Below are 25,343 nucleotides of genomic sequence, written 5' to 3'. Positions count from 1 at the left end.
TATTGATGCCTGATGTTAAAAAAGAATAATTATAGAGAGCGTAGTTGGAATGCCGTCAGAGGTGTTATTGACAAAGGCTCCACTTATCTCTCTGAAAGCTGAATTTTGAAACAGACTAAGATACTGTGTGTCTTGCTTAAAGATCCTCATTGTCTGTTAATGGCTTCACAAAAAATACAGTAAAATGTTCTCTCAACAGTATTTTCTTCTTCCTGAATGAGAAAGTCAGGAATTCAGTGTGGGGGGAGTTTTGCCTTCTTTTCCCTAAATGTAAGTCTTTTTGTTTAGTGTACAAGGAGTGTGTGCAGTTGAGGCAGGTGTGTTTAGTGGACCCTTAATTCTGTGGATTTGGAGGCTGTTACTCAGCAACAATTGGCACTTTCTCATCTCTTGCTTGTTAAAAATGCTTTGATCTTGTTGTTTTTCATTAAACTGTTCACAATTTTGACTATAGCACTTAATGCCTACAGAAGATTATTTGAGTTTCTTTTACATCCAGTGTGATGTGTAGGTTTACACAGAATATTTGCTCTGTATGCTGAGTTGCAGTTTTCGGCACTGTTTTTTCTTATATGTGCTTTTGGCATGTGAGTTGTGATTGTTAGTGACAGAGTTCCTCTAGCCTATTGATAGGAACAAAGATTGTGCTGTCAGTTGTCATCTCTGTTACAGAACTTTCCAGCATGCAGTTGCATGTAAAATTTTCCTTAATTTGTCTTCCCAAATGATCTTCCTGGTAAGTACTTTTTCTTCATGTTTGTATTCTTTGGGAATTTTTAGTGTCACCTTATCTTTGTTTTGGTTTTTTTACATTTTAAATAAAAAGCAGCTTCTAGAGACTTTTCCCAGTGAGTGTGTTGTGATATTTTTGCTGATGCACAGTCCATAACAATTGTTCCCTCTTCATGTGGTGTTTGCAATAGCCAGAAATGAAGCAAAAACTGTGGATCTGAGTGCCTCTGAAAAGAGTATTTGGATCCTGAAGTTTATACTAGCAGAATTGAGTGCTCCACTGCTGCTTGGTCTTAAGTATGACTTCTTTCTTCAAAGTGTCATCCACAGATGTATTCTTTCTTTATTAGTTCTACTGATCTTGTGCCTGCACATCTAATTCATATCAAAAATAATTTGCAAGCTGAGCATCAGTTAGTCAATGTGACATTAATCATTTACTACTCTTCTTGTTTGCAAACAAAACTGATTAGAGGTGGCTGCCCCTCTGTACTCTGCACTGGTGAGGCAGCACCTCAAATACTGGGTTGAGTTTTTGTACCCCTCACTACAAATAGGATGTTGAGGTGCTGGAGTGTGTTCAGAGAAGAACAACAACAAAGCTGGTGAAGGGTCTAGAGCACAAGTCCTGTGAGGGGCAGTGAAGGGAAGTGAGGTTGTTCAGCCTTGAGGAAAGGAGGCTGAGGGGGAGACCTTGCTCTAGAACTCCCTCAAAGGAGGTCATCTTAAGGTGTGAGTCAATCTCTTCTCCCAGGTAGCAGTGACAGGACAAGAGGAACTAACTTCCGGTTGCAGCAGGGGAGGTTTGGGCTGGGCATTAGGAACAATTTCTTCACTGAAAGAGTTGTCAAGCACTGGAACAGTCTGCCTAGGGAATACCCTTTTAAATACCATTGAGGTATTTAAAAGAGGTGTGGATGTGGTTGAACTCAGTGGTCTTAAGGGTCTTGTCCAGCCTAGACTATTCTATGATAGCTACATGGGCATGTGGTGGGGGTCTTGGAGAAGTTACCAACTTACGGAATGTTGCCTAATTAATTAAAAGTATCTACTTCTAGTTTAAGTAATTCCTATTTATTTTCTTTGCCCTCTTCTTTTTCATGGCAATTAGTATTAGTTGTTCCTGTTTTTCAAAAATGTGTCTGGGTTATGATTTCTCCTGTTTTGTGTGTTAGGGATAAAGAAGGATCTTCTGCTAGTTCTTGGCTGAGCAAGCCTGGGTTTCTTTAGACATTTGAAGAAATGTTGCTCAGACAGGCAAAGATGTTGGTACAAATTCTGGACAGGGAGACTGAGGAGGGCAAAACCTTGTTATATCCAGTGTACTTTCTGTGCTAAAACAATTTGGTTCCCTAATGCGTACCCTACTGGCATAAGGGAGGAAAAACAAACCGTGCATCACAACTTCAAATCTTCCATCTGTTCTGACAGCAACTGTGGAATAGTAACCAGATGCAAAGGAATAAAATATTCTTCTGTGCATCATCCTTTCCAAAGAGCTACAAAACAGAGTAGAAGCTTGTAGGTGATCTCTGAAGAAAGCAGCTCTGGGAACCTGGTAATTTGTAAGCTGTTTGTGAGAAGAAGCTTCTGCAGTTATTTACTTAGTGAACTTACGTTTCATCTTCTAATGCTCAAACTCTGCTAGAGGGACCTTTTGTTAGGAGAAAACAAGGCTCTTACAACCCCGGGCCAGACGTAAATAGCACGTACACATGTTCACATTTTTGGCTTGCTCCATTTGTTGCCTGCAATGTTTCTTACCTTCTGCTTGATTCATGCCTGCATTGTGTGAGGGCTAGGACCTGCTTCTGCTTGCAGCTGCGTACTCATGCTAGTGGGAAAACGTGTTGCCTGTGCTACAGTATCTCTGAGTCAGTCCCCTGAATGTAGCTAGCTTTTGACTGGTGGAGGTCAGAACGGTAAGGGTCTCCTTCCTATTTGTGACCAATGTCAAAACATATTTTGAGCTGAACTTCTTCATTATTATAAGTTGATTACAAACTGAGCTAATAGTCTGATTTTTGTAATAGCGTTTGGCAAACTAGGAGCTTGTGCCCCAGAGAAGGATTTTCTCCTGGATTTTTGAGGTCCTTTTTTCTTTATCTCGTGAGGAAGTACCAGGTCTTGATACTAAAGAGGAAAACACTGGTTTCTGGAGCACCCTGAAGAAAGGACCTTGATTGCTGGAAACTGAGTAATGTATGAATGAGACAGAGCCTTACTATGTGTTATTTCTGTTTCTTGTTTTGTTTTTTTCTTCTCTCTCTCCTCCTTGTTCCTGAACTTGGTTAGGTGCATGAAAATAGCCATAAAATGATTTTGCTCTCCAGCATAAATGCACACATGATATTGAAAGTGCTCTCTGGGAAGTGTTGTTTTAAAAAGGAGTAATAAGTTCACTTAGTTATTTGTCCAGGTGAAGCCTTTTCTAGGGTAAGAGAAGAGAAAATCCAAATTAAGGACTCTATTTTAATGAAACTTTTTAATTTAAAACTTCATTGCCAAAATAAATAAAATTATTTATTTGTTCTGTTTGCTGTTATGTGGATTCTGATTTCATCTGTCTTGGGAGTGTAAGCAGCTGATACTACTGTGACTGTTGTGCAACAGATGCTTAGGGAAGGAGTGGACGTGTGACATAACTTTGAGTGCTTGAGTTGTACAAGTATAGAAGTGCTTTGAGTTTGCAGCGGGACTAATCAACAGAAAAAGGAGTCTGTGTTTCTGGGTTAGCTGTACTGCTGAGGCAGGCACCAAATGGCATGATTTTGTTCAGGAAGGAGTCTAGTATCAACTGGATACTATTTTTTTTTGCTTTTACTACTGTTTTCTGGGAACTGTTCCAGAACCCCATTGCTGTATTCTGATTTTGAGCATAACTTTACATTTTATTCATTATTCTGGTTTGCCCTCATGGTATGTAAACATGGCAAATGTATCCTCCCGTAGATGTCAGTTCATTAACCTAAGCAAGTTGAGGTTTCCTGGTTTCTACCAGTTTTCAGAGAACCTGGAAGCTTTTCTTTACATGAAATTTGTTCAGAAACCTTTCAGAAGGCAGGTGACGAGAACTCCATGGAATACATCATTTGTATCATGGAATCCTAGAATGGTCTGGGTTGGAAGGGACCTCCAAAGGTTATCTAGTCCAACCCCCATATATCTTCTGAAATGTTTTGCATGTAGTATTTATCAATAACTAATGCAAACATCATCTCTTGTGGCTACTTCATGCTTACTACATTGGTGGCCGTCATTTCTAACTGGTGAAATTTGTAGCAGGAATTCTACTAGGATAATCCCAAAGGATCCTGACTTTTACTTTTCATCTGTCTATCAGGTAGTTTTATTTGTTCTGTTATTATGTTACTTTCCTGCATTTCCAAATGTTTTATCATTCTAATACTTGTACTACTGTTGCATATTTAACTGTTAGTAATCTCTTCCTACTCTAATATTCTGCTCCCCTTCTCTTTGTCATGTCTTTACCCTGTGCATGTCCTCTAGTGTCCCCTACCTCATTCTTCACTAGTGGCAGCTCATCAAGTGCTTTGCCAAAATGGATGTGTCTAACTGGAGGTTTTGTAGTATATGAAATTTTAGGGATTTGATTTTCTTCAGTGATGAATTTCCTGCAGGGGAATGGGGTCATATTCAGTTGCTTGAGCTTTTATTTCACCTCTGTTGTGGAAGCTTTTTATCAGTTTTGCTATCTTATATTGCTTCTTACTATTACCATGCTTACTGAAAAGTGAATCAGAGCATGTGTTTAGGTGGACTTTTTTCCCACTGCAGTACCTGTGATGACTGTTGTTACCACAGTGCAGCCTGGCACTTCTTGTCACATTTTTCCTGTGGCACAGCAGACAACATAGAGCCAGCCAATGAGTGATCTCTCTTTAGTATTTGGTAATATGATCCTTGGCTAACACAGTCCTTGCATGCACTGCTGAGGAGCACATGCATCAAACTGCAGGGAAGAGCTGTGTGTGTGATCAGCCCCTGCCCTGATGGCAGGCAGCATGAATGCTCATTTATGGTGATGGATGTAGTGCCTACATGCCAGGGCGCACTCTTTTCCTTACGTAACCTTCCTTGGTGCCTGCAGCACCTTGAGCCACTTCCAAATAGTTAATGTGGGTGTGTGGCAGCTTGTGTGCAGACAGGGTTATACAGCTGAGTGTACAGAGCTGCCACCTGTCAGTTTGATACAGAGCAGCCAGAGGTGTGCTTCTATGCTGGGGTTGCCTCCACAGGATCTCTTGTGCCCTGGCTTGCTGAAGGTGCAACATGTTAACTGAGTCTCACAACACAGAATTGGAAGGGTCCTTTAAGGATCATCTAGACCAAGCCCCCTGCAGTAAGCAGGGACATCTTCACCTATATCAGATTGCTCAGAGCCCATCCAGTCTGACCAGTTTCCAGGAATGGGGTATTGACCACTTCTCTGGGAAACTTGTTCTACAAAGTGATCTTAAGGGAAATATAATCCATATTCTACTCATCTAAAAAGCCCAACTCCCCCAGATTTATCTAAAAGTTATGCCATTGTATAAAGATCAAGGGAAAAGTACCTGAAGAATGTATTAAAGTGGCAGCATCTTAACACTACCACATTTTTAGTATCATTTGGGGTTTTATTGTTATGACTTTAGCAGAGGGATTTTACCTCAGACTGCTGGGGGGGGAAGCACACAGGAACCCACAAACATATCGAGGTGTTCTTCATGTAAGGTACAAATTACCATATGCAGAACGAGTAATTGTGTAGTAGACTCTCCCCTAGTTCAATATCTTTATTGATGATCTGGATGAGGGGATTGAGTCCATCATCAGTGAATTTGCAGACAACACCAAGTTTGGAGCAGGTGTTGATCTGTTAGAGGGTAGAAGGGCCCTCCAGAGGGACCTTGACAGGTGGCTCTTGATGGGCGGAGTCCAATGTGATGGCATTCAACGGGTCCAAGTGCCAGGTGCTGCACTTTGGCCATGGCAACCCCATGCAGCGCTGCAGGCTGGGGTCGGAGTGGCTGGCAAGCAGCCAGACAGAAAGGGACCTGGGGGTACTGATTGACAGCTGCCTAAACATGAGCCAGCAGTGTGCCCAGGTGGCCTAGAAGGCCAATGGCATCTTGGCCTGCATCAGAAATAGTGTGGCCAGCAGAAGCAGGGAAGTCATTGTGCCGTGTACTCAGCACTGGTTAGGCCGCACCTTGAGTCCTGTGTCCAGTTCTGGGCCCCTCAGTTTCAGAAGGACATTGTGACTCTTGAACGTGTGCAGAGAACGGCAGTGAGTCTGGTGAGATGCCTCAAACACAAGCCCTGTGAGGAGAGGCTGAGGGAGCTGGGATTGGTTAGCCTGGAGAAGAGGAGGCTCAGGGGAGACCTTATTGCTGTCTTCAACTCCCTGGAGGGAGATTGTACGGGGGTTGGTCTCTTCTCCCGGGCAACCAGCACCAGAACAAGAGAACACAGTCCCAAGCTGTGCCAGGGGAAGTTTAGGTTTGAGGTGAGGAGAAAGTTCTTCACTGAGAGAGTTGTTAGCCATTGGAATGTGCTGCCCAGGGAGGTGGTGGAGTCTCCGTCCCTGGAGGTGTTCAAGAAGGGATTGGACATGGCACTTGGTGCCATGGTTTAGTAGTCGTGAGGTCTTGGGTGATAGGTTGGCCTTGATGATCTTTGAGATCTTTTCCAACCTTACTGATTCTGTGATTCTTGTAGCCCTGTATGGTAGAGAGCTATAGATTAATTGGCCTGGTTTAGTTAATGAGTTGTGATTAAAGGGGCATTGGGGCATGCGAGATACTGAAGTGGTTCCACAAAGTACTTCCAGACAGAAGGATCTGATCAGGTGCATACAGGGTGAATGCAACAGTTGCTTGAGGAACTTGCTCCTGTTTCATTGAACCTTCTACCTTGTGTTCAGGCCGTTGAAACCAGTGAAAGTGCCAAGCACTGGGGAAAAAAATGCATGTCTAATAAGGAATCAAAGGGCTCAGATCCAGAATTAGAATTTAATCAGTGGCTTCAAGATTTCATTGCAGTGTCTTGAGATCCTAGTGTGGAGTAGATGGTTAAACCATCACGGTACTGCTTATCAAACTGCCAGATCCAGGAGCTCAGGTTGGTTGTAACTGAAACCGAGTTTGTGGTTTGTTCTTTGTTTTTGTTCTTACAGTTCTTTAGTCCCCCAAGCCTTTGGTAGTGACTCTGTGTTCATAGCCAATCACAATACATGCAAGGCAGTTCTATTTCCTTCATGGGGTGTGTGATCAAAACAAATTAAATTTGTACTGATGATGTGAATAAGAACAAAGAGGATATTGGTCGTCATGACTCTTAGCCATTCATAAAATTGCATAGCAGCTAAATTTCCTCAAAGCCTTTGTCTTGTTCTGGACAGGAAGTTTTAAATGTAATTTTAGGGATGTGTTTTAAAGTGCTGTTTATATAATTTAATTTTAGGATAGTGTTTGATCCAAGGTGAGATGAGTATCCTTGGATTCTGTTGTGGAAGGCAGTCAGGCTTTGGTATCCTGTTAGGCACCTGTCAGAGTCCAGTCTCTGTCCAGGTTCTTCAGGTATTCCACAGATGGAGAGTAATATTTAAGATTAAATTTCCTGTTTGAAGGTAGTTGATGTTACAGAAGGTTTCTGATTTAGCAGAATAGTACAGAATACATGCTAAGCACAAGCTAAGTAAGCAAAATGTGGCAATTGCCATATACAATTCAGACACTGTACCAGTGTGATCCCCATTACTGGTCTCTAGGGTATGATCAGTCACCACGTTAGGCTTCCTCAGTCACCAGAGGGGACCACATGGGTTGAAACCAGCTCAAGCATGTTGCTGTCTTTGAAGTTTCTTTGTTAGTTGCTTAGGTTTTGTACTCTGTTGGGCTGGGCCACATATTCCCTCCCCCGTGCTGGTCTAGCTAACTTAGAGGGCATTCACATATTTTAATGGACTCAGGAAGAAACATTTACACCCCTCGCTGATTCACTCTACTGTAGCACAGTCAGTTGATCTGCTCAACTGACAAAGCTGTTTATCTAAAACAAAAGGCACTCTGTGGTTCCTTTTGTGCTGAGATAAAGTCAGCTTCTTTGCCACAGCTGTGGCCAGTCACACCCTGCATTATTCCTGGAGCTTCACGGGCACATTGCCCTTGCTCATCTCCATCGAGCTGCCTTCCACTTCAGGGTTTTATAGGTCAGTGACTGTAATGGAATGATCATCAAATACAGCCTTGGGTGAATTTGCAGAAAAACTCACTGCGGACAGCTGACCCTACTTTGTCTAGACATTTTCATTCTTTGGGTGTGATAAATCTTTTTATCAGTATTTTTAGTTTGCTTTTTTGCTGTACAGTATGCATGGCATGAACAGGTAGGAAGATACCACATAGTGTGTCTGGGCTTCAGGCTGGCATAAATGAATGCTGAAGTATTTGCTGCATCATATAAACCACTTTCAATTCCACATTTAATGCATTTCTGAGCACAAAGGCATTTATTAAACTGAAGAGGAGAAATGGACTGGAAGTTCAAATTACTGCATCTAATTCAGTTTTTGTAATTGGATATACAGGGTGCGCAGTGAAAAGTGGGTGACTCACTACTGCAGCGTGGCGACAGCCATTTCACATGTCCAGCTATGCTGCTCTCAACAGTTCTGCTGTTGATCACCTTCTGATGTTGCTGTTCACTGCTTATTCTGGTATTGAGGAGAAGGTAGTGTAGAACAAGCAAATGATGTCATTCCACTGTTGGGATTTTATCACTATTTGTCTGAAATGATAACTCTGAAGTTGTTGCTGTGACTTTTCATTGTTATGGGAGTGCTGATATTCTCAAGTCTAATGCAGTATTAAAAAGTACCTTTTAAGTCTGGAAATTCTGGAACTGATAAATAGTTTACAGTAATGCAGTACTTATTCTGCCATAATATAGCAATTCAGTACTAATTCTTCAGTACTAATTACTGTATCTCCATGAAGTGGGGAAAAGTAGAAATGTATTCAAACACACTATTGTAATACAGCAATGAGAGGATAGCTTTGTCATGATACAGCCTGACTGGCAGATGTTTTATTTTCTACTCTTGATTTCTTTTGCATGCAGAGTTTTTCAAAGTGATTTTCTACTTTCTTCAAATAATAATAAAAATCCACCTTTTATTTTATGTGCCTCATAGGAGTCTCTTCTCTGCATGGCAGCCAATTTCAACCATACTTGACTAAGGGACGGAGTTCTCACAGTTCTCATCACAGTCAGTAACCGGGTAGAAAAGGAAAACCAGATCAGCATGCACCACCACTGTACCCTCCAGGTACAATCATCTAAGGTGGGAAGTCTGTCACGTAGTGTCCAGGCTGGCTGATCCCATTCAGCCTGCTGTTAGGTGAATGAGCATGTGCTGTGTTCAGACAGTGCCTGTCTGTCTGGCACTCGAAATGGGTAGGCAGATGCAAACAAAATTCTTAATGGATTAGAAGACAGCGATGTGGAGCTGTTAAGGGATCAAGGATAAGGCTTGAGATAAAGGAAATACAGGGGACAGGAGGAAGGTGGCTAGGGCCTGTCTTGGTGCCTGTGTTTTATGTGAACCTAATCAGTAGGAAGCTGGGTTTAACCCTGATGGTTATAGAGGAATTACAGTAGCACAGTATAACTTGACTCTTGTTTATCTGAGGCTGCTCTGAGCTCCATGGGCTTCTACGATACACATCATTTCTTTCAAATAGCACCATCCAAATCCCAGCACAAACTCCTGCCACCCCCCTTCAATTTTTACTTTTCCTTGGTCAGAAAGACGACTTCTCCAATTCTTCCCCTTGTTCCCTTCCATTAGTATGGGGAAGGGGAACAACTCAAGTATATGTGAGACAAGGGTCAAATATATAACCTTTAGTTTAAGGTTGGTTTTGTAGCATACAATTATCGGTAATATAGTGTGATGATTCTGTGCAAAGTGTCAGTTTTCTTTGTAATTACAGTAGTTAGGAAAAAAAAATGTAAAGGCTATTTTTTTTTTTTCCCCCAGCAAAGTAGGTGATTAAATTTGGGACAACTGTACCGTTTTGAATGTGTGAAGGGCCTGAAGCTGGTTTTAGCGATGTAATAACCTCTGTCATCTACTGTCACTACATAAATGGAAATTATGACGCATCAGTTAGAGTTTTATTTCCTTGTGGGTTTTTTTTCAGTTCAGTAATTGAAAAGAAAATAGGAAAGAGGCACTGGGGTGCTGAGCAATTGGAAATAACTCCACATGAGAATATTCCACATGAGTTGCACTAGGAGAGGATAGGGCAGCAGAGACCCTTGCAAGCTGAAGATGAGGTGTTTTTTTTTCCCCCTTTTGTATGGTCTATTAGTATAATCCCAGCTAAAATCCAAGTGCAGTTAGGTGTATTTTTAGTGAAGAAAACAGTCTTAATTATAGCTTAGGGGCTTGGAGTATCATATTGAAGTGAAATGTGGCATTTTCTGTCCTATCACATAAGTTTTATTAAAAAATGCTGGTTCACAGCCAATGGTGTGCCCAGGTGGCCAAGAAGGCCAATAGCATCCTGGCTTATATCAGGAATAGTGTGGTCAACAGGAGTAGGGAATGATCATGCCCCTGCACTCAGCACTGGTGAGGCCACACCTCAAATACTGGGTTCAGTTTGAGGCCCCTCAGTTCAGGAAGGACATTGAGGTGCTGGAGTGGGTCTAGAGAAAGGCAACAAAGCTGGTGAAGGGTCTGGAGAATAAGTCTTGTGAGGAGCAGCCGTGATTTAGTCAGGGAAAAGGAGGCTGAGGGCAGACTTTATTATTCTCTACAACTATCTGAAAGAAGGTTGGAGTGAGGTGGGGGTAGGTCTCTTCTCCCTTGAATCAGGTGATAGGATGAGAGGAAATGGCCTTAAGTTGCACCAAGAAAGGTTTAGGTTGGATATTTGGAAAAATTCCTTTACTGAAAAAGTGGTCAGGTGTTGGAACAGGCTGCTCAGGGAGGTGGTGAGGGTCAGTGTCCCTGGAGGTGTTCAAAAACATGGCACTTGAGGACATGGTTTAATGGTCATGGTGGTATTAGGTCAGTGGTTGGACTCGGTGATTTTAGAGGTCTTTTCCACCCAAAAGGATTCTATGATTTTATGAAATCAAGAAAAGATAGAACATGGAGGATTGTTCAGAACTGCAGAAGGACAGCTCAGCATAGCTTGGAAGGGGACTATGAATACCTCAAAACACCTTGAGTTTGACTGGAGTTTGCCATGTGGCTCTCTTTCAGTTGCTCTCCTTTCTGTATTGCGTTCCTGTGATGGCATTTAAAAATTACTGCTTATTTTGAGGATATTTAGTTATTTCAGTATTGCAGTTTCTTGCTTTCCAAGCTTGTTTATCTGGTTTAAGTCACTTGGAGATAGAGCTTTTTTAGATTATTTCATTGCATAGAGGTCTTAGGTATGAGATGCTGTAATACTGTTTTGTCATGTCGTATTACTCATTTACCTGTCATTTACTTTTTCCATTTATTTTAAGACTCTGTAGTAGTCCTGAGTTAAACCACAAACCTGAAGTCAATTTCATAACAGTCACACATTATAAACATAGGACTATGAAACCTGATTTATAAACATTTTCACACTAGAGGGCACTAACATCCCATGAAATTTGAACTCAAACCAATTTTTATTCTCTCTCTAACACTTAATACTGGGTAGCTTTACTGTTTTTGTAGTGGATGCCCAGGGTTTCCATTTCTTAGCAGCCTTTTATCCTAGAAGAGAAAGTTATGTAAAAGTATTCCTGCAAGAATGCATTTCAAGTTAGTGTGTGGTGTTTTCTTTTGTGATTCTTTCGTCGTTGTTCTTATTTTTGTGGTGTGGTGTTGTCCTTTGGGGGGGAGAGAGGTGTTTGTTTGGTTGACTGGGTTTTTTTGGTTGCCTTTTTTTTGCTTGGTTGGTTGTTGTTTCTTTTTAAACTAAACAATTTGACTGATTTCTGAAGAGCAGTGTAAGGAGAGGAAATGACCTCAAGTTGCACCAAGGGAGATTTGGGTTGGATATTAGAAATTTCTTCATTGAAAGGGTTCTCAAACACTGAAACACACTTCCCAGGGAGGTGGTTGAATCCCCATCCCTGAAAGTGTTTAAAAGACAAATGTGGTGCTGGGAGACATTGCTTAGCACCAGACTTTGTAGACTTGGGTAATGGTTGGATTTGTTAATCCTAGTCTCTTCCAGCTGAAACCCTTCTGTGATTCTAAATTTCACTTACATCCTTTTCATGTGGTAATTTTCACTTGAAGCTGGTGAATAGGCATGTAAGATGGGGAAAATACTGGGTAACTTCTAGAAGTTATCTTAGAGTTAACATCTGGAATATGCTTTTTAAAGTTAGTGATCAAAAGAAAAGGGTCATACGTGAACTGATGCTGCAGGCCTAGTTTTAAGTTAGCTTTAGTCCATGTATTTACATGTTGGTACCTGGTGTAGAGAAAAATAATAGGGAAAAGAATATGAAAGTTTATCCTGCTAGTAACAGATCAGAGTGGAATCTTCAGTTATGCCTTTCTTAAATAGGCAATTTTAGACTGTAGTTTGGACCTCAAAGTTGTGTAAACATTTTGGAAGTATTAAATTTTTTGTTACAGATTTTAGATACTGAATCCTGTTTAAAACAGGTGAATGAAATGGTTTCTCATTGTTTTTTTTGCAGGAATGGTTATTCAGTTGCCTTGGAGATGATCCTGCTGCTGTCAATGTAGGGCCAAAGATTGATGGTGTGGACAGTATGGACCTAATGAACGGACAGTCCAGCAGTGTTAATATTGCAGCTACTGCTTCAGAGGTAAGGATTGCAAAACTCACTTATTGGATGCTTAAGACCATAAGTACTCCATTTACAAAACATGCACCAAAATGTAAGTTTTTGTGTGTTTTTTTTTTTTTTTACAGTCCTGGTGCAGGAAATGCTTGTTTTCTGATTTGGTCTTATATTCCCCAGTTCAGATGTGAATAACTTAAAAAGTTCTGACCTTCGTATACCAAATAAAGCTTGAGCTAACCTTTACAGCCTTGCCATAGCCAAAGCCATGGTTTTTATGTTCTGTTCCATCACATCCAGACAAAAGAAGCTTTTCTTCTCTAGTTTTAACAATAATGGATGCTTTTAGGGCAATAAGCTGTGCTGGCACAGCCTGTGGGAAATGTTCTCTTCTTTGATGGGTACTTCTGAGTGTGTGTGTGTGTGAAGGGATAACCTGACACAGTAGCACTGAAATAAGGTTGTTCCCTTTGTCTCTTGGACTATATTCAGGCATTGGTGTGAGTCCCCTTCTACCTACCAAAGGTTTTGCCCTCCAGAAGTGAACAGCTCATGAATTCAGAGCATTTTTATCAGCCAAGCAATAGAAAGTGGCCTCCTCTGCTGATGGCTCTTATTTTGATGTATTAGTTTTCCATTTGTCTTCTACTTGCAAAGAAAAAGAAGGGGCAGGGTAAAGTTAATACTATGAGGTTTTTTTGCTATTGGTAACCATGACTGATCCCTAAATTCTTAGCAGTGTTGGAGAGCTTGCAAGACTTGGTTGGTTTGGGCTTTTGTTTGTTCGGACATTTTGTTGTTTTTTTGGTGTGGGTTCCCCCCCCAACTTGCAAATCATTCCCTCTTCAAGTTTTGTCCTGTTTTTTGCTTTTGTTTGTCTTTTAGCACTTCAGTGAAAGGAACTGAAAACCCTGCCTTCAGTATATATTGCAGTCAGCAGAATAAGACTAGGCAGGTCTTGGTTTGTGCTCATTATATTTTGCCAGAGCTAAGCTGGTGCTCCCCACAGTGCTGAGAATAAGCTCTCTGCACCAATGCTAGTTTTCTTTCTCTTGAATCTCTCCAAAGTGTTAGTAAATCTGTTGTAGGAACTCTGTTAATTCTTACATTAATGCTATGCTGTTGCTGAAGCATGCAGGACCATACTGTGCTTCAGGCAAGTGCTTGGTGACAAAGCAACCTTAAATATGATGCAATTACTGACTGGAGTAACTGTGGTTCTTCATGTGGGTTTTATCCATGTGCCTCATACTTACTTCTTACTTTTTAGCCAAGAGTTTGCTTTATGCTAGGTTTCAGAGAGAGGGGGAAAAAACTCAGAAGCAAGAAACATGCAGAACCTCTTCTGCCTTGTAATGACTGAAGAGAATCTAGATTTGCATCTATATACAAGAGGAAGCAATTACTCAGAACACTGATCCATTGTTTCATATAAAACATGTGAAAACAATATATGAAACACATGAACCAATACGAAGTGTTAATTTGATTCAAAGTGCTAATTTTTTGAACCATATTTGTAATCTCAAGGGGAGCTGAATAATCTTTGTAGGTAGTCATAGAATTATATTCTAGGATCTGGTATTGTTTGCAAATGTGAATTGTTTGAAATTCAGTGTTGCTGTATTGATGCTATTACTGGTTTTATTAACTTTTCTGAATCCAAATGTAATTGCATGTTGAAATGTAACTTGTGTGGTGAGGAACACCTTTAGAACACATCAAAGTCAATTTGAGAGTCTTTGAGTCCTGTGTCCAGTTCTGGGCCCCTCAATTTAAGAAGGACATTGAGACTCTTGAACGTGTCCAGAGAAGGGCCACAAGGCTGGGGCGAGGCCTTGTGCACAAGCCCTGTGAGGAGAGGCTGAGGGAGCTGGGATTGGTTAGCCTGGAGAAGAGGAGACTGAGGGGAGACCTTCTTGCTCTCTCCAACTCCCTGAAGGGAGGTTGTAGCCAGGTGGGGGTTGGTCTCTTCTCCCAGGCAGCCAGCCCCAGAACAAGAGGACACAGTCTCAAACTGGAAGTTTAGACTTGAGGTGAGGAGGAAGTTCCCCGCAGAGAGAGTTGTTAGCCATTGGAATGGGCTGCCCAGGGAGGTGGTGGAATCTCCGTCCCTGGAGGTGTTCAAAAAGGGATTGGACGCGTCACTTGAAGCCATGGTTTTGTAGTCATGAGGTCTGTGGAGACAGGTTGGACTTGATGATCTTTGAGGTCTCTTCCAACCTTATTGATTCTATGATTTTAGCAGTCTTTCTCCTGACTTTTAATTGATATTTGCCCAACAGAAGAATTCTGTAAACAGTGATGTTTGAACAGAATTTTTGCTTTTGGGAGTGTGAAAGAACACACAACGGAGAACCAAAGTATCAGCAGTGTGTTTTTGTTTGTCTCTCCAGAAGAGTAGCAGCTCTGAATCCTTGAGTGACAAAGGTTCAGCTGAGCTGAAGAAGAGCTTTGATGCAGTGGTGTTTGATGTTCTAAAGGTTACTCCAGAAGAATATGCGGTAAGTAATAAAAGTAATTTTTGTGTGAATCTTCTTGGCAGCTTATTCTCTGCTTCCCCATTTCTATACAGTTTTTTGCCTGACTTCTGTCATCTGTAGGTTTCAAAAATGGATCCTGCACTATAGCTCTTTGTTGCCTGTGTTCTGTTTAATGTTAAGTGATCTTTTTGGGCTCCAGGCATTTTTTACACTTTTGCATGCAACACTGACCAAAGGTTCTTAAATCTAGATGATGCACCTTACTTCTGACGTGCTTGTTGTAGTTGCAAGAACGTGCTTGTTCTCAACTTGCCTTTTCTGGAGGTGTTTTAATTTTTAGGGAGTGTTTTCTTCTTTCAGGTGCAGTGGTACTGGATAATGAGTATCCTTCAGAATAAAGAACAAATGAGTAAAGATGCTTAACCAAAACACTGGGTTATTTTTAAAATTAGCTTTTCTCACCTTACTTGTAGAGGTTAAGATGACAGATGGTCTCTCTAAGTGATCCAAGTATGTTACTAGAAGGATTGCTAACAAGCTCTTGTTCTTACTGCATTTATAATTCAAGTGATGAGATTCATGATGAGTTGTTCTGGGGAGGTTATTGATGCATGCTACTATGTATCACTAAATATTCCCATTAACTTGTTTCTATTTCTGAATCAGCAACATATATGTCTGTTAATTATTAATGGCTAATTGGATTTTAATGGGCACACCAAAAATGTAAAGCATCTGGATTAGGAAGTGGTGCTCACACATTAAATTCTCCTTTGGTAGTTAATGGGATTTATTCCTGACTGAGGTTCCAGTCAGGTGCTTTAGGCCTCTTCCTTGCTCTGTTGTCAGGAACAGCTGGGTAATGCATTGCCTGTGTTTCGTGGAAAGATGTTTTTGGGGCTGACTATCCTTTTAGTTTTATCTTGCGACTTCTCTACATAAAGACAACCTAAGTGCTTAGGCATTAGGGGGCTAGAGGCATGAATTCAAGTGGAATGATGCATTCAAGCCAGAATAGCTACAGGTTCCTTTGAATGGCTCTGCTGTTTATCAAGTGGTGGATGCCGTTGTGCAGCAGAGTAGATTACTTACTGTCTGTGGATTTGCTCTCACTCTCCTGGACAGCAAAATACATAAAGGAGCTTTGTATCACATTTCATAATCCTTTTGTTCTACTGTCCTCTGTCTAATTCTCAATCTCTCATGTGCAGAACTTTTAGTTTCATGGGTGTTCTAAGCATTACCTACTTAGTAAATCTTGGTTAGATAAAAATCTTTCGGAATCCAGTGGGTTTATCCAGTTTGTATAATACAAAACCAGTAGAGTTCTATTCACAAAGAGGAATCCTTTAATGAAGCATTTCACATTACAATTACAAACCTGTGGTTGTATTTTTGGTTTATACTACCTGGTATGATTTTGCTGCTTTCTCAATTCCCCAAAAGAAACCATCTTTACTCTTAGACTTCTCCCTTTTTAAAGGATCTAGTTATTTATCTCAGGTTTCATTTCCCATAAATAGATAGAATTGTGAACAATTGAGCAAAATTACTGGTAGTCAGTGTTCAGCCCATTAGCAAGGTTAGAATTAATTTAATTTCTTTTTCAATGTTTCTTTACACACCTTCACTTCTTTGTTAATATTCCTTTTGCTGGGTACTTTTATCGGCTCGTCCAGCAGGGCTTGCTTTGAATGCTGTCATCTTCTCATCCTTCTTACTTAAGGTTGTAGAAATAAGTAAACTTGCCAAAACCTTAGGTAACTTGAAGGCAAAGTACCGTTGACCCTTACACTTGCTTTTTATTTTATCAGGCATTTGCACGTGCTTCCTGATTTTAGTCCTGCTGTTGCAGAAAAGTACAAAAATCTTCATCTTGATTTCAGTTGTGATGGGAAGACTGTCAGTGATGTAGTATGGCCAGGCTCTGGGGAATACTAGCACTAATGAGAACACAAAACTCTGTTAGTAGGGTTTTCATAGCAACAGGGGGTGTGTGCCTCCCAGATTGGACATGAATATGCTACCAATTGCTTTTTCAAAGCAGCAACAAACTTGTAGTTCAGTGACAGCTCTTGTAAAATAGATGCAGGGCAGTCTGCTGACACCCATGCCTTAGTGGAAGCTGAGTTCTACTATCTACTGCAGAACAAATACTGTTCTAAAAAAAATAAGTCTCATCTTTTTTTTTAATGGTAAACTGAGGAAATAATTTTTGAGCTGTTTATAAAATATATAAAGAACATAAAGGGTTATGTGATAATGTCAATAAAAGTGAGTTGCTGCACAGGAGCTAGTTAGACATCTGTCTAATGGATAGGAAAGCTTGGATTGAATAAAAGAATTCCAGTGCATAGGGGTAGCATAAAGGTGAGAGTTAACTGATAAAGTCAGTATCAGCATTGGCAAGTCTCATCCTGTACCTTCCATGATGAATTACATTTTGATTAAAATGAATCACTGTGTGCAGATGGGACAATTCTGGAGAAAGAAGAGCAAAAATCTGGAAGATAATTAAATTCGAAAGATACTGGGATAAGACTCACGCTAGTGAATATGTACCAGTATGAGACATACAGATGTCTTTTCAGTTCCCACCAAGTTAGAGATCATTATTTCACAACTGGATCTGTTTAGTCAGTTAGTGGGTAAGAGACAAGCTGAAGTACAGAAGCTATTGCTTGTAATCCTGTATTTTTGAGAAGCAGCTTACCAAGCCAAGGAGAAGCCCAAGTGTAAATAATTTTTGTGATTTTATTTCCATATTCCTCCCTTTGGCAGCCATCTAAGGCTCTCCTGAATGCACAGTTGATGTGTGCTCTTTCATGTAATGGTCCTTCATTCAGTCTCGTACTGTCTAGCAAAAACACACCAGCCCTTCACAAGGTCTAGTTTGAACAGATTAGAAATCATGGTTGTGCTACATGTAATAGTCCAGTTGGATGTTGATACCAACCAGCTGGTTTAAGTTCTTTGTAGGCTTGGAAGTTGCTTTAGAGAGGCTCACCTTACAGCTGAAGCAGGTGAGATCTTCAGATGGAGCTGCTGTTGTTGGAAATTTACTATTTGCTTTGTCCCCCTTTAAAAAACAACAAAAAAACCAAAACCCCAAACACTTCCAGGGGGTCTATTGAATGCCTGCAGGTTTCATGCATGTTTAGGAAGAAGAATCCTGTTCAATGAGCGTGCAGTAAGACACATTTGTTTTCTAAGGATTCTACAGACAGCTTTCTACCTGTGACCAGTAAGGAGACTGTCTGTTTCAACTGCCTGCTTCTAGGCTGCTCACTGCTTGTTTCTTCATTGAAGGGCTAAAGCCACAGAAGGCATTGGTGCCAGGATTACCCACTGGTGTCTGGCCCTGCCGATGGAGCGGCTGTGTGCACAGGGTAGACACGGTGGCAGTGAATGCTGCCCATTTTTGTTGGAGGGAGAAGTGTGGTTTTCCAGCATACAGGGCACAATATTTGTAGGGGAGGGATATGTTAATGGTGCAGTGGCAGTAGAAAGGGGGGGCTGGTGAGACTGAAAGAAAGAAGGAAAATGCTTGAGGACATGAGCTCCAAATTAGGATGCTGGCAAACCTCAGGTTGAAGAAATATTTATTTTTTGCTTTACAGTAAATTTGTATTCCTTAGACTGCTACTGTTTAATTATTTGAGAGTTTATTACTTTTTTTGACTCACTTTTCCATTTTATATTTCAACTTCACCACAGTGGTGTAAATATTTGAGGTAGAATTAAGGGAAGGGCGGCTGTATAAATCCATTGCCTTCCCACCCCCACCACCCCCCCAGTTATCTAAGAAGGATTCTTTTATTCTTTGCCCTGGTCTCTGAAAGCACTATCAAGTAAGCTCATGCTGAGATATGCATGTATTTCTTTTTGAATCCAGTTAAGCCGTGTCAAATGGATGCTGGAAAAAAAGAATATTGCTGATTTTGGAAACAAGGAATTTTTCTCAGAGGTGTTCTTACAACGCTTAAATATCAAGTTATCTGTATCTGAAGAAAGAGCATAAAGAGTGTGTTTGGTAGAGAGGGAGCAAGTCCAAAGAGCTCTGGAACAACATTGTGTAAGAAAAATGCAGAAATGGGTTTTGAGGCTTCGAGCGTTCAACAAACTCTCTTTTTTTGCCCCTTCAGGCAGAACAAAACTAACTCAAACTGGCCCAAGGTTTGCCTCAGAACCTTCTGTCCTGTGCAGGACTCTGGCAGATTCATGGTCCCCTCTGTGTGCAGCTACTGGTGCGAGTTGTGCTACGTGGTTCCTGGCAGGAGTGTTGGTTTTGGCCTCTCCAGAGGCTGGTTGTTGGTGGATTTAGGGAGTTTGAGGAAAGTCTGTCTGCTGCATCTGAAAGCAGTTTGAATGAAGTACTGGTCCCTACGAGCTTTGGATGATGCACGTCTGCCTGTTGATTTTATTTTACAGAAGAATATTAGAGAATAAGTATCTTCCCAATGAGTACAAGAAGCAATAACTTTAGTGTATGGAGGAACTATTAATGATAACAGTTTGGGAGTGGATCTTGTGAGAAAACAAGTAAGAGTTTCAACACAGGAACCTCAATACCCTAGTGTTCATTTTGGGCAGCAGAATTATTCTCCTGATGCAGTGCTTAACAGAGGCTTAGCTATTTTTTCAGTGAGAAAAAGTATTCTGGCAGCCTGGAGAGACAGTGCTAAGCCAAGTTGGAAGGCTTAAATATAATTCCTTCAAAAAATTCAGATTAAGAAACAATTTATGAAGTGCCGCTTCAACCAACATGGCTTCAAGGAAAATCAGATGATGGCAGTCTTCTTCAATAACCAAAATGCAAGCATTTTATTTATTTTTTTTAAACACCACACCACCCCCACCACCCCCATCTCAGACAGAAACTCAGTTTTTCTTTTCTCACTGAGTGTATCTGTCCAGGAGCCCTACAGAAAGTGCGGTGTCCTGTCTGTAGGTAATGTGGCAGGAAAACCTGGAGTACAGCAAGTAGCCTGATAGGAGTTCATGCTTGTGAAGATCCAGGGGCTAAAAAGGTGTGATTATAGCCCAGATCACACAGCAGCTCTCGTATAGGAGTTTGTAGAGGAGCTCAATGCAGTGGTGTTAACTGCAACTGGAAGTTACAGGGTTTTATGGCCGGAAGGTAATCCATATGTATTCACAGAACAGAGAGAGATTTGGGGAATATTTAAACATTTTACTGAGTTCCACCATACTCCTCAAAGAAGCAGCATACTGAAATGTAGTTCTTACTTGTCTGGATGTAAAATTTCCAACCTGACAGATCTCCCTCAGAGGGGTAAATCTCTTTATATGTGTGGTAACAGTTTAGTGTCTCAAAGTACTTTACTGTTAACAAGCTCAACATCTCAACATTCAGGAGAGGTAAAATAGTTTTAAATTTGGCTGCTGAGGACTCTGCCTAGGCACGGTCTTTCTACCACACGCAAAAGCTTCCATGGATGTGCAAGGAGGGAAAAACTAACTTCCAGCTACTCTTGCAGTGTGTTACAAGCAAGATGATCATTCACTGTTTTTTAAAAGATGGTTTTCTCTTATTGAGTTCAAGTGGTTGAGAATTGGGATATATATTAGCTGTACATTAAAAACATTCTAATTCTAATCATGTTCTAAACTGTTACCTAGGATCTAGGGCAAACACACACAAAACTTCCATTCAGCTCTTTCAGTGTGTGAACTATGAAGAGGTACCTTAATATAAAAATAAAATCGATGGATAGCTCACTTCTGGAAAGGCAGAAAATATCCTGTTTCCCTAGCTTTGTGTAAGCAGAATATTTAAGTGTGAAGTTCACAGGTTTGCATTGTACATGTGATTTTTTTTATCTATGCAGGTGACAACTCAAAACTCAGAGGGGTTATGGTTGGCTTTCTTAATATAACAAATGGATGTGAACACTTAAAATTGTGGGTTTGAATATTCAAACCATGAAACTACGTTTAGGAGAGGGAGATGTCCAGGTATTACTATTGGCTGGGTTAAGGAGCTGAAATGAGGAAGGCTCAGGCATTGTATCTCATTCACTGCAGAAACCAAACTAGTGGCTTTGTCTGTTGGGATTTAAATTCCCCTTGATGTGGTTGGTCATGGTAGAAGTTTTTGTTGCTAGTGTCAGTGTTGAGCGATGGGATCTGACATAAACCCCATTTCCAAAGTTGTGTCATTTCAGGTGTTTTTAATTAGAATGCCAGCCTTCCAGATTTTGACTCTACAGTGACCCAGCACCTTTAAAAGGGTAAAAATTCAGTTAAGCATTTAGTCCTATAAATATGAATATTAATGTTTAAAAAATTCTGGTTTGTTGAAGGTATTTTAAAACCCTTATGGAGGTATAACATCCGGTCTACAAACTCAAATGGCTTTGTATCCATCAGCTCAGATGTTCAGCTATCAGTTGTTTACCTCTTTGAATTTTGAGCAATTGAAATGCTTGAACTCCTAATGGAGAAACTGGAAGTTCTCTAAGAAAGGAACCTTCCTAGAACAAGTGGTGATGTGAGGCTGCCCAGGGAGGTGGTGGAGTCACCATCCCTGGAGGTGTTCAAGAGGGGATTGGATGTGGCACTTGGTGCCATGGTTTAGTCATGAGGTCTGTGGTGATGGGTTGGACTTGATGACCTTTGAGGTCTCTTCCAACCTTGGTGATTCTGTGATACAGTGTCATGAAGATGGATATTGCTTTTAGTGAAAGCAGCAAGATGAGGAAAAAAACCTAGTACCAGAAGAAAGATGTTTCCATTAAAATTTACTGAGGATTTTTATGTTCTGAGACTTACTTTTTAAATAATGTACTTACTAGCAATTTGACATATTTTTAGTAATGAAGATTAATTGTGAATTTTGGCATTTGTGTGGTTTTTCAGTGCTGACACAACCATTTAATATGTCCATTTAAAATGTATTTTGATAGGTGAATTCTGGTGTGAAGCTACAATATCAGTCTGTTTCGTAAGATGAGTTTCCTTAACCACTGTTGGAATGGTTTCTGTTGTCTAGGTGCACTCTGACAAATTTGTTCATCTCCCTCACCTGGAATGATTTTTTCATGCCAGTAGTTTCTGTGGCAAGGTTGAAGAATTACAGAATATATCTGGTTGGAAGAGACTTCAAAGATCATCCATTCCAACATTTAACCCAGCACTGAAGGGTAAACACTAAACCATGTCTCTAAGCACCAGGACCACATGCTGCTTAAATACCTCTACCACTGACTATACCACTGCCCTGGGCAGACCATTCCAGTGTTTGACAATCCTGTCAGTGAAGAAATATTTCCTAATACCTATAGTGACCCTCCCCTGATGCAGCTTGAAACTATTTCCTCTAGTCCTGTTGCTAGTCATTAAGGAGAAGAGCCTGTCCTCTTCCTTGCTCCAACATCCCTTCATGTAGTTGTAGAGAGCAACAAGGTCTCCCCACAAATACCCCTTTTAAAAAAGTGCTTTGTGTGAAGATTTCTGTATTTCTGACATTGACAGGCTGAAAAATAATGCTGGAAGAGTCTTTAATTTTAGGAAAAGAAACCATTTTCATTCCTTTCTTTTCATAAGCTTCATCATAAAAGAATAGAATGGTTTCAGTTAGCAAGAGCGCTTTCAGTTTGAAAAGCATCTTTTGTTTTTGGCAAAAGTTTATTATCTATTTGTATTGCAGTTGCTATGGCTACAAGGGAATAGAGAAGTTGTGTTGAAGACAAAGAGTACTTTGGCCTACTATATTCCTGAATTTCCATTCTTACTCAATGCTGTTGCTTAAAATAAACTTGGGGGATGTGGGGGGATACAGCTGACTGAGGTCCTTGATTTCATCCCAGCTTTTTAGGTACCTTATAATATGTTGTTTTGAGACAGATGGTGCAGCTGATAGGTGGATTATTTTGCCAGATTTAAAAATGGCAGTTTAAGGATATATTTTTAAGATGGCATTGAAATAGTCTGTAGATACTGTGGAAGGGTGAGTGCAAATCATGAGTGAGTGGTGGTCCTTCGGGTTGGTTGGTTTGTAGTTGAATATGTGAATTCAGTTCAGTGGGTCTGATTTTAATCTCACTGTAACCCAACACTAGAAAAATCTCCTGTAGCTGTAAAACATCATTGTTGGGAAGAAGGAGCAGCTGACTAAAGAAGAGCCCAGGAAAGAAGTTTGTAAAAAGAAAATGCAGAAAGGGCTTGTTACTTCTCTGATGTTGTACTGCAAAATACCTGCATAATTTTTTTTGTAGTCGTGTTTGGTTGCCAGAATTCCTATCTGAAAATAGATTTAGAGGTCAAGGAGATGGGCTTCAAAATGCAGATTTGGTTGTCTTTAGCAAAACACATCACTGCTCAGTAGGACAGGTGCTGCTTTCTTATTAGAACACCCTAGCTATTTTTCTTCAAGGTTGACTTTATTTGAGATGCTATTCAGGTATCCAACAATGGCATTCAATGGCAGTTATGATTTGTGACAGTCACAAACCTGTCAGTGTGTAGCACAGAGTACGTAAGTGGGGGAACTGTTGTTCTCAAGGAAATGGGAATAAAGCAGCTTACATGTGAGAAATGAGAACAAGGTCTCCAGATTTATTGTTAAAATTCTATTTGTGATATCTAACTTGGATGGCACTGCTGTTTCTGGGCTGCCTGCATACTCTTTGAAATGTAAGGTCTTTTGCTTTTGGATACAAAGGCAGACAGCAACCCTAAATTGTATAATTAAAATAAAGCTCTGTGAATGTGTTTCAAAATGCAAAACTTGGTGTTTGAGTTTCCCTTTTCCCTTTTCAAAGACCTCCCAGAATGGAAGTGTACTTAGTGGTTCTGTCCTGCTCAAAGTGAGATGGCTGTTTAACTGTTGCTGTTCAACCAAGTAATTACTCAGCTTAGTTATTCAAATATGGTTCAAGTACTGATTGAAAAAAATTTAGGGATGTTTGAATGGAGCTGTGTAACACCTAAACTAAGGCTTAGGGTTTGAAAAGAAACTGAATTTCAGCAACTGAAGTTAGTTCCTTGTAGTCTTGTTTTGGAGTTCAAGCTCTGATTTGCATAGGTGACTTCAGGATTATGCTCCTGAGGAGAATTTATCATAGTTTATTTTATTAAATGTAAAGTTCAGAATGTTTTATTCTCTGGTTATGCAGGAGAGCTCTGTGGTAGGTGCTGAAATGTCTGAAATTAGCTACAAAATGAAAAATCAAAAAATACAAGGAAACAGGACAAATAAAGTTCTCATGCAGCACAGCAACTTCATGGCATGCAAGGTTAATTTTGACCTTGCTTTATAATTATTTTTCTTCATTTCAGGGGCAGATAACGCTAATGGATGTCCCTGTATTTAAAGCAATTCAGCCAGAGGTGAGTACTTAATTGGTTGTGTTTTCAAACTTAAATGGGGGGGGGGGGGGGGGGGAGTTATGGCAGTGTTTAAATTCTAGAATTGCCCATTCTGTATGTCAGTAACTCTTAATGTTTGTCCCAGTTCATATAACTCTGAAGCAGATAGTTCTGTAACACAAAAAATATCTGGAACTAATAGGGGAATGAGGTGTTGGTATTTAAATATGTTCAGCTCGTGCTTCAGGTGAAGTATCTGTGGTTTAATGTTTCTGAGTAATAAGCGTCTTGATTTTATTATTGTGATCATAATGGTTTAGATCATACCTCATCCTGTCCTGTTCCCCTTACTGGTTCGTATTTCTTTTGGAAAAAAAGAAAATGGCTGTAAGAGCATCTTGTATTCAAGGTGGGTGTGATCTGTGGATATACTAGGAAAGGATCATGAAAAGATTCTTTTCTGATTGCAGCCTGACTTGAATTGATGGTTTCAGAATCTTCACAGGGACTATAATGAATGATGAATTTGTTTATCCTTCCTTCTGTATGATTAGCATTTTCCTGTGGGCATTGGTTTGCACTGAAGGTTTTTTCCCCCTTTTGTCCACTTCATCAGTAGTGTGAAAGTTTTCCAGCTCATCAGTCACCTTTAGCCTTTCAGAATCTATTTTATTGGCAGCAGGCTTTTGCTTTTGGCATGCTGACAAGCATTTTGCTTCAAGTAGCAAAACCTGCTGAATCTCTTCATCATAATTATTGATTGCATCATTTGTATACCCACAGAATATTTTGAGGGCTTCCTTTTGGTCTGTACTTGAAAACATTTTGATTTAGCTTTCACGATTTCAGCAAGCTGTTTCCCAACCTATATGGATACTGTGGGTTTGTTGCTTGGTGGGTTCTGTTGTGTGTTTTTTGGGGGGTTTCTTGGGGGTTTGGGGTGTTTGTTGGTTTTTTAACTCCTTCAAAGAG

General features: G+C 40.4%; 1 protein-coding gene across 5 annotated transcripts in view; it reads left to right on the top strand.

Annotated features, from left to right (window-relative positions):
* Nucleotides 1-25,343, top strand: part of RALGPS2 (Ral GEF with PH domain and SH3 binding motif 2) — a 116,435-nt gene that overhangs the window by 15,896 nt on the left and 75,196 nt on the right. For 2 of the 5 annotated variants that reach the window (XM_054165538.1, XM_054165539.1), the window contains exons 2-4: nucleotides 12,448-12,579; nucleotides 14,952-15,059; nucleotides 24,342-24,392. In XM_054165538.1, coding sequence (XP_054021513.1) covers nucleotides 12,523-12,579; nucleotides 14,952-15,059; nucleotides 24,342-24,392 — 216 coding nt within the window. In that variant the 5' untranslated portion in view covers nucleotides 12,448-12,522. Of the gene's footprint in view, nucleotides 1-7,916; nucleotides 8,470-8,932; nucleotides 9,068-12,447; nucleotides 12,580-14,951; nucleotides 15,060-24,341; nucleotides 24,393-25,343 lie in introns of those variants that run through there. The other 3 variants (XM_054165535.1, XM_054165537.1, XM_054165536.1) reach the window with 3 other exon arrangements.

Source organism: Dryobates pubescens, chromosome 11, assembly GCF_014839835.1.
Source record: "Dryobates pubescens isolate bDryPub1 chromosome 11, bDryPub1.pri, whole genome shotgun sequence".
NCBI lineage: Eukaryota > Metazoa > Chordata > Aves > Piciformes > Picidae > Dryobates > Dryobates pubescens.
Note: the sequence above shows the minus strand (reverse complement) of the source record. Positions and strands in the feature narration are given on the sequence as shown.